General features: G+C 35.1%; 1 protein-coding gene across 1 annotated transcript; it reads left to right on the forward strand.

The window, feature by feature from the left end:
* The first annotated feature begins 9,006 nt into the window (after positions 1-9,006).
* On the forward strand, positions 9,007-9,939 carry LOC118973763 (olfactory receptor 14C36-like). The gene has a single exon (XM_037025605.2). It carries the CDS (start codon positions 9,007-9,009, stop codon positions 9,937-9,939), a length of 933 nt encoding a protein of 310 aa, XP_036881500.2.
* The last annotated feature ends 554 nt before the right edge of the window (positions 9,940-10,493 follow it).

The following is a 10,493-nucleotide window of genomic DNA, read 5'->3' on the forward strand; positions in this document are numbered from 1 at the left end:
CCAATCATCTCTGCCATTCCGGTAACTGGAGATTGACTGAAGCATGCAGGTCCTCCACATAGTGAATGAAACCAGGGAAGGAGGTAAGGCAGAGACCGCGGGGAAGTGAGTGCTGGAGTCGGAGAAGTACAGGTCCAAAGCCAGCACCGCTCCCTTCCCTTCTCTGCTCTTCAGCTGACCTGCTGACCTCAAACAACCTGTGTCTCATTCTCATTAAAGGTAGGAACAATAATATCCCCTAAAGTTTAACTAGCATCAGCCTACACATATTAGAGGATACTTCACACTTGGTCATTCTCATTTCAGTTACCCATCATGTATAGATTTTATGTCAGACACTTCCCATAAGAGCCTGAATCAACTACTAGAAATGCAGACTTAGAAAAAAAAAATTTAAACCCATACAACTGGTGGGAGACCTGGTGTTTGAAACCGGTGAAAAACTGTCCCAGGGAATGACACCATTAATCTATAAGGCATAATGGCCTATGTGACGATCATTTCAAACCTGAATATCTTATGAGGAAATTTCACAATATTTAGGGTTTTCAAAAGGGGGACTGCCAGTCTTTCCTTCAGTTTCTCTCAGAGCTGAACATGACATGTTTAAATAAATGTACTAATAATGCCATTATTGTACCTTTGGGGGTGATGCTGCCTGCCCAAGCCAGGGCCGATGCACGCCATCCGAGCTCCTTGGGTTATAGGCTCTTGTGTCTGAGACCCACACAGATGCCCTGAATGAACCCTTTGAATGGTAAAGGTCAATTTCTTTCATGAACTCATTAGTTCATTGATTTAATAATTAGGTACACATATTCACAGATAATATGTCCAGTTGTTCTAATTTTGTGTCCACTCTTTGTGTTTTAGTTGGGTCCCCTTTGCCTGTACTCTGGAGATGACTTCAGAGTCATCCCTGGGCCTGGGCTCTCATTGGGAAGAAAGGACCGCATCCCCAGAGACTGTGGTGATGGTCACATGGTCAGGCCACGTTTTTGGATAAAGCAGAGCATGACTGACATGTTTACATGTCATGAGAATGATGCTGTGTTCACCAGAAGACATTCTCAAAACTGGTCTGAACAGGGAAACTTGGTTAAACCACCTTTAAGGCCTTGATTAGAGACACTAACAGCAAAAGCCTTAGTTCCCCTCTTTCCAAGGTCAGAAAATACAACCTTCAAGTTAAAAAAAGAAAACTACAATTTTCAAAAGTGAGTAATCTGTGGTTGGTTGCTGTTGTTCTTAAGGTCTCCCATCCCCTCCAGTCTCCTTTGTACCATGATTTACTCATACATTTTTTATTCACTATGGATTTTTATTTTCTCAAATGGACGTGAGATTTTATTTGAAATTATGGGTAGACATATTAATTCAACACCAAATTAATATTTTCACTGAACAATAACTTCATTAATTAAATAAATGAATAATGTAATATTTGAAGACATTAGTAGGCACAGAGAATTATTATAGGTCATTTTACAGTAATTTCTGTGTCATGAAATGCCATAATAGAAATATCAGGCTGCGTGGTAGACTGAATTCCAACTTAGAAAATGAAGCGTGGTGATAACTTTTCTTTGTGCTGTTTCTATTGATTCAAAATTCTTATTTTCAAATTTCCTTTATTTACTGCATATTTGGAAAATTCACAGCACTGTGCATGACAAAGGAACTAAGGAGAATATCACCATTATGCCAAAATAATAATATAAAGTTAAATTGGGATGTATCCCCAAACATCCTCATTTTGTATACAAATTTAAAAATTGACTACTTTAGAATATTCTTTGGGACTGGCTTCCCTTCCTTCCAAGAACATGTAAAGACATTTTCACTAACTGAAACATTTGTGCTTTGATTACTATCTGCCCTTTTTGGAATTTTTGGTTTATCTAGAATATTTTCTTTAAAAAAAACCCATAATATTATAATCTATTCAATTATCAGGCAAATTAAACAAAACTAAATAATCAGCTGCCAAAGAGAACACTATTTTTCCCCCTTAAAATTGATTGTTTGAATTCAACTCTATTTAGTATTCAACAGAAACTTCAAATTAATACTGATAAGATATTATTGGTTATGGAATAATCATAAAGGGATCCACAGTTTCTGTTTTTACCTACATCACCTTAAGATAACCTGAAGTATCCCATATGAAATATAAAATACAGCCTAAATGTAAGGGAGAAATCATGTATTTTTAAACTGGAGCAAGAGAACACCTGATAATGAAAAGTAATTATTGAGAAGTTAGCTTCTGGGGAACATCTCGGAATGGCAGGGCTGCTGAGGATGCGTCATTCTCTATCGTCACGACGAGGACCAGGGGACGAGCAAGTTTAAGTGGAATGAGTTCAGGCTTCATTGTTGTTAACCAAGGCCTATTATTCGTAGATCTGGAAAGATTTTCCAGCTTGTCACATAAGTGTCTGAGTCCTGGGGGTCAGCCGATGTCCATTCTTCTTTGTTTCAGCTTGTCAGAAATTCTGATGAAATTTACTACCTTCTTGGCAAGGACGACATTGTGAAGCTCTGTAACCTAAGGCGCGGGCACACATGAGGCTGAGATCTCGGGGTAAGGTATGAGGATGGGCATCACCGGGCACATCTTCAGAAACGGACTGTTGTCTTCATGAGCACGTTGGCGGCCTGCATGAACGTAACACTCAGTCGGCCACATTCAGACTATTCTCTCAAGCTCTCACTCTATATATGAAAAACATCAAAATTGATAACTTCACTGTTATAATTTTTTTTACTTTTTTTCTATTTCTGTCAACTTGATTTACTGGATTCATAGAGTAATATACTAAAATATTGAACTTATTTCAATAGTATGTACAATTATCTCTACAAGTCTGGAAGTTGTAGTTTGGTTAAAATTGTGTATTTTTCTGTAAACAAGTAAAATTGAGGAAGTACATAAATCAGAAGCTAAACTGGAGCGAGCATTGGAATGCAAAAGACATGAAATCAGAGCCTTGTTTCCTAAATTTCACAACATATGTGAACAATAATACCAACCCCTAATAGTGTATGAATATTAATCTATGATATCATGTTAATACTTCAAAATAATTGCTTGCTTGATAATGATTGTTAATTATAATTTATGAATTTTAACTTATTTATTTTCCATAAGAGCCTTACTTAACAATTAAACAGTTAAGAAAATTTAAGACTGAGATCAGAAAAAAACAAATTGCTCAATTTCATTTTGTAAGCCTTGGCAAAATGTCTGCAGGGAGTTACACCGTTTATCTCTAGGTTATACTGGACTATAATACGTATCTACTTTCCTTGTGAATATATTTTACTACCTTTATTTATTTATTTATTGTTAAGAGTATTTTGAAGTACAGCTGATATACAATATTATACTGGTTTCAAGTATACATCACAGTGATTAATAGTTACATTATTATTGAATCCTCCCCCATAGTGCAGTGACTATCTGTAGGCACAGAGGATGTTAGAGAACCATTGACTATGTTCTCCATGTCACGCTTTCATGCCCGTGACCAACTTATATTATGATTGAGAATTTTGTGTTTCAAATGGATGTCTGCCAGTAGTTTTGAAGTCAGGCTCCTGCTCAAACACCTACATGTGATCTGCCAAGGAAGCCATAGACAATTACAAAGCTCCACCTGGCAGGCCCCCCTGGGAAAAGTTGCTGCCCTCACACCAGCATGGCACAAAGAAACACTGCCTTCCAGGAAGGGGCTTGTGGGAGTGACTCATGCCTGCTGGGCTGGCCATGCTTTTCCATGAATTTTGCTTTTCCATGAATTTCCACATTTTGGCCAAATGCTTTCCTGCAGAGATCCCTTTACCTGGCGTTTTCAGAGGAGGCTTCTTTAGGGACCTTTACCGAATCTTCTTATGGGAAGGGGGGCACAACATCTTCAAGACAGCTCTTTGCACTGTGGCTCATATTTCCTAACACCAGCCCTCCCTTCTCTTACACCCACTGGCTGCAGGCCCATTATACTGAAAGAGACTTTTCTTTCCAGCTCCCAGTCCTAGTATGCACTGCACATATGTGCTGATCCATTTTACCATGACCAGGGGGCCACCCAGGCAGGGAAATGTCCACTCACAGTGAGTGACAAAGCCTTGCCTCATACTTTGCTTTTTGGCTTGTAGTTTAAAGGACTTCTTCACACCTGGCTGCTCAGCTCTCTCTCCAGCTCAGCTGGATCCTTGCCCAAGTCCTCATAATTCCTCTAAAAACTGATTAGCACTGAAATGAGTTAACTGTATTTTACAGATACAATCATTGAGGTCATGTCACTCATCCAGGTCAAGGCATACAAGTCATGTGGGCCCCTTGGAATACATAATATTATCTCTGAGTTTCTTGTACACGGCCTGCTGTAATTAGCCCCACTGACCTGCGCTGTGGAGATCGTTACCTGCTGGGAATCACCCTTGGGAAACAGACTATTACGGATTCGTAGGTTTATGCTCTCCATGGCTTTAAAGCATCAGGGAGCTTTAAAGTTGTCCACATTTTTAGATAAAGCGCAACATGATCAGCCCCTTCCACAACTGAAAAATTATGCTTTCTTCATCTAAGAAGTTCTCAAGTCCTTTCTGCAGAGGAAAGTTCGGTCAAGCCATCTTTAAGACTGTGATTTAGAATGAAGAAACATTTTTATTCCTTCAGGATTTGAGGAATACTCTATTCAGGAGTAAGTAGGTTGTGGTTACTATTGAAATATCTTCCCACCTTCTTTCCTTCCCTTTTGTAATCTGATTTTCCTGTGATCTTTTTCTTCACTTTGGAATTCCATTTTGGTTTTAGAAATGCAGATGGGTTTGAATAGAGAGTACTGCTAGTGTATCAGTGCAGTGGACCGAGATATTTTAGTCTGTATGATGATCAATAATCTCATTAAAGGAATAAGCCAACCCAGTAATGAAAAGTTAATTCTTTCAATAAAATAGCAAGCACAGGGAATTTGCATCAGCTTTTTATAACCTTTGTGTTACTTTGTAAAACTACAGTGTATGTGTATGACAGAATAATATGAAATATAAGAATAAGAAGGACTGATAATTCTTTATGCTGTCACTATTGATTCAAAATCAATATTTTCAGAATTTATTTGCCATAATTGGAAATAACCAGACTAGTATTAAAGAAGTTCCAGAGACTAAGAAAAACATCAATATTTAGATGTCTATAAACACGTGGAAGTTGGTTTATATCTATATCTATATAGCTAAATGAAAAAAATACTGTATTAAAACATTACTTAATACTTCAGAAATTATTCTATAGGGTTGGCTTCTTTTTTATCAACTATGAGGTAAGGACTTTTCAATAAATGAGGATGTTTTTTCAGGGTTTTGCTCAGGGTTTTCTTTTTGACTTTCTATTATGGGTAAGACACAACTTTTGAAAAATCAATAAAATCATGCAGTACTCATTTCAAAAAAAGGTACATGATATTGAAGTATATGAAATAGATTGAACAAGCTAAAGAGCTATTAAACAGGATCAGATTTTATGTTGTTAAATTTCTATCTTTGAATTTTTAAACTATGTTTGACTACTACTGGGAAACTCATATTAAGTTGCTTGTTTGGACTTTCATTATTTAATGAAAATAATTCATAGTGCTTATTTTTTTACTTCAATTAAATTTATCCCAATACATTAATAGGCTGCTAAGAAAGATAGCACATGGACTCTAATTTAAAATTTGAATTACTGTACATAACAACCCAAATATTATAATTAAATTTAAACACTACATGATGGATATGTGCATAAGTAGTAATTTCACCATGTGATTAATTTGGACATAAAGTACTACCACATACACTGTAATTATATATATTGATACCTATAAAATAACCATAGTGTACAATTAGTGCTTGCTATTTAAGGTTCATTCATCAGAGAATCTAGACATATTAAATATTATTACTATTGTCCAATATCAATTTGTCACCCACTTAGAAAAATTTAGTATCACCACTCATCTAATTTTGCCAGACATTCACAAAGTTTTCATTCCCTTTGTTTACTTATCTGCCTATGTTTAATTCATAATTTTTAGGCCATTCAGTTATATTTACTCATGATAGTAGGTGCATTGTCTCTCATATGTTAATTTAGAAAATGATATGTCACGTTATAATGTGAGTCATTAATTGTAGGACATATATATGTGCCGTGGATTGATAATATTTGTGATACTGAAACTGGGAAATCCATTGAAACAAAATGAATAACTCATAAAGCTGCATATATATATTAATAGAAACAATTTGAAATATATGCACATATGAAGGTACAACCCTCAAGAACACTTTTAAAATTTCAAAATATAATTGCTTCCATATTTCTCAATGTTTTAATAAATAACACTAATTCGTTAATCTTACTATGGATTTTAATTTAAAAATTAATTATAATTTGTAATTTCTCAACTGCAATAATATTTTAAAATTTTGAGGATAAGTAGTGTACATTTCATTATTTAAAAATAACAACACATTATTAAAAGTGTAAGTCCTAAACCCCTACAAATTTTTCAAAGAGGAAAGCACTTTAAACATTTCTGTTAATATTTCTGGAATGTGAAGATATTCTAATCTACCTTTTTATTTATGTATCTCTCATTTCTACTTAATCTTTTTTTAATCCACAATATTTTTTCACTTGCAAATTTTGCTCCATTGACTTTCATACCTCATATTTCAGGTGCTTTTAGTTCAAACTTAATCTAAAATATTTATGGTTAATTTTTAAAAATGCCAGTAGTAATATGCCTTTTCTAAGTGACAGTTTTGCAAAATAATACTAAATTCATTTATTTGTTGAAATAATTGGTGTCTGCCCTACTATCATTGTTTACGTATTTCTTTCTTCAAAGTTCACTCTTACATTAGACTTCGGCTTCAAACTCTATAATGTGTCCCTATGATAATTTTGCAAGAAAAATAGAGTCAAATGAAGAAAAGCATTTCATATCATAATAATAATTTTCCCACATAAACAAAACAGTTCATCATAAAAGTTCAATCAGTTAATGTTAACTGACAATTTCCTAACTTCTTTTTGAGAGAAACAAACAATAGGTGGTTTAGAGAAAAAAATAAATAAAATATCTCTGTATCCATGATAACTTTCATGTTTTAAATACATATCTTGACTCTACTGTTTTAGATAAAGAAAAGGGAATATTCTTATAAAATTTCTACTATTTTTAGGACCCATTTTTTAATGAATTTTTAAAAATTGATTTGTAATTTTAAGTATTATATTTTAACCTAACTGGAATCAAAGACCTAAAAATGTACCACTTTCCTTCTTTCATTAAAAAGACTGTACAAGTAATAGCTGGCTGTGGGTAATCAGTTAAAAAAATATATTAAGACCTTAGCTTGTACTTAGCACATGTTGGAAAGAGTTTCATTATTTTAGATCTATACGAGAATGAATTAATTTAAGGTGGTTGATAAATGATGTAATCCCTCAGAGATTTTTTATCTGTAAATAATTATTGAGTGTAATGTTAGTAGACAATGAAGTATCTGAAATTCATTTTTTATCAACTATGATGTATGTACTTGAATCTAAATGCACACGAATTTCTGGGTACATTATGAATTAACAAGGTCACCAAGATGAGAGTTCTGATGTCATAAGGGAGCAAAAGGAAAATGGTCCATAAATAAGATGGGGTATGATTTTTTCAAAGTTATTTGAATTTCAGACTTTGGTTGTTAAATACAATGTAATGGCTACACTTATCACAAACTTGGAGAACAGGTGCAATTCCAGAAATGCTATAGAAATACTAATGAGAAAAGCAATTAATGTGTTTAATGTTCACAGATTCTGAATGGGGGAATGCTTTGGAAGAGCAGAGGAAATAACACAATAGATTATTCACAGTCCTGTGAGAATACAAAATTTCCATATTATTGTTATTTGATAGGTTACTTTCTTTGTGTGATCAGTGTCAAAATTGTTTATAAATTCTGATGGCAATGTAATTGCATAATAAATTGAATTCCAAAGTTGAAAATTACATCCAAAATATAAACATGGAAAAATAACTCACTGTTTTATTACAACCATATAGAATTTTAAAATATTTACTCTACTTTGTGTAGGAGTACAAACCATTTACAAAATGTATCACAATAAAATTTGAGTTTACTTCCTCACAAAACCCATAGAATTCTGTCCTAGCATAAATTCACATGAATGGTACTGCTTGAAACAATCATAGTGAAGACAATTTTAATTTTCCAAGTTTTTGCTGAGTGAATCTTAAAATATTAAATGCTTTTCTAGAAAAATTATACTTGAAATATAAAAGACAATTGTGCTAATAACATATAATGATATCATAGTACAGGTAAAATCGATTTAAAGAGCAGGAAAATTCTTCAGAGCAATTCTGTGCTCATATTTGAAGCATATTTTGAAACAACTAGGTTCTCTGAATGACCCATAGACCACATTTTCAAAAAACATGAGCTAAACCTCAACTGCACATCAATGTCCAGGCTGAGTGTAAGTGACCAACTCCTAGTGATACATTCAGTACAGGTATCGGAGTGACATTTAATAATGTAGGTAGCTGTCAAGTCACTATGTTGCACAACTGAAGCCAATACAATCTTGTGTATCAACTGTATTTCAATAAAAACATCACATAAAATTTAAACCTCATGCGCTGGTTATTGCTGAGCACCGTAAGAGCACTACACGTCATAACGCAACAGTGGGACTCAGCAGTTCTGCCTGTGCCACATTCCATGTTAACTACTCAGTAATGGTGATAAGCTGAGGAGACCAAGACTAATGATGGAACTTTCCTACACTTGGAGGACAATTTTTTGAATGAGAAGAAAAACCCTTTCAGGGAAAATATTGAAGGTGATGTCCTAAACCGTTTTTAGCAATCGTGTGTTTCATGGTTTACTCCTTTTGCTTTATAGGTCAATCAGAATTTCTGGAAAATGGCCAATTCGTCCATGGTGACTGAGTTTCTCCTCATGGGCTTTGCTGATAAGCGGCAGCTGAGGCTCCTGCTCTCCGTGTTATTCCTACTGATGTACTTGGCCACCCTGTTAGGGAATCTCCTCATCGTCTCTGCCACCACACTCGACCAGAGCCTTCACAAGCCCATGTACTTCTTCCTCAGGAACCTGTCCATCTTAGACATGTGCTACGTTTCTGTCACTGTCCCCAAAGCCTGTGTCAACTCCCTCACTGACAACAGGGCCATTTCAGTGGCTGGCTGTGCAGCTCAGATCTTCCTGATCATTTATTGTGCATTTGTGGAGCTTCTCTTCCTCACCATCATGGCCCGTGACCGCTATGTGGCCATCTGCCAGCCCCTCCTCTACCCTGTCATCATGAACCACCAGTTCTGTGTCTGGACAACACTGGTCTCCCTGCTCAGTGGCCTCATCTATGCAGGTGTGCACACAGGGAACACATTCCGGCTGTCCTTCTGTCAGTCCAACGTGGTCCACCAGTTCTTCTGTGACATCCCCTCTCTGCTGAGGCTCTCCTGCTCTGACACCTTCAACAATTTCCTCTTACTTATTGTTTCTGCCATTTTGGTTGGTGGTGGCTCCTTTGTTTTTATCACCATGTCATATATTTACATATTTTCCACTGTGATGAAGTTCCCAATCAGAGAACGAGGCAAGGCCTTCTCCACCTGTGTCCCTCACATCCTCGTCGTGTCCATGTTCCTCATTTCTGTCATCTATGTGTACCTAACACCTTCAGTAACCTCTGAAAATATCCAGGGAGTGATTCTTTCTGTATTTTATTCAACTTTTCCTCCATTCCTGAATCCTGTTATTTACAGTCTTAGAAATACTCAAATAAAGGAAGCTGTAAGGAAAGTAATCTTTAGAAAATCTTATTCAGGTAATTAATACACATTCATTTCAAGTTTATCCCAAAGTCACTGAGATCAGATCCAAACTTCTATAAAATAACTGCTGGTATAGGTTTTACATATTAGACTGCTTTCTCCGAAGTATCTCTATTGATATCTGAGTTATTAACCTGTAAAATACTCATTTTGTGTTTTCCATTAACCTTTCCACCTAGCCTCCAGAAAAACATTTAAGAACTATCTGTTTTAATACATAGATATCATTGAATATATTTGAGGGGAATTATTTAAAATTATATGTATTTGTGTTTCATCAAATATTAACAGTGTCAGTAATACCTCAAAAGAATGCCTAAATCAAATATTGGGATAACTAACAAGCCCTGTTTGAATTTATGTAATGAAATACAAAATAAATCTACACACTACTCAATCATAGAAATTTATGTCTGTAGAAATTTAAAAAATTAAATCCCTAATAAATAATAATCTTCAATATGTAGGGAGGATAACTCATATGTGATATATTTTGAAAGTGAATAAAGTAAGTCTGGAAAGAGAACTAAATGGCATTCATTTTAGCCAGTTTGT

The sequence above is a fragment of the Manis javanica genome, chromosome 14 (genome assembly GCF_040802235.1).
Source record: "Manis javanica isolate MJ-LG chromosome 14, MJ_LKY, whole genome shotgun sequence".
Lineage (NCBI taxonomy): Eukaryota > Metazoa > Chordata > Mammalia > Pholidota > Manidae > Manis > Manis javanica.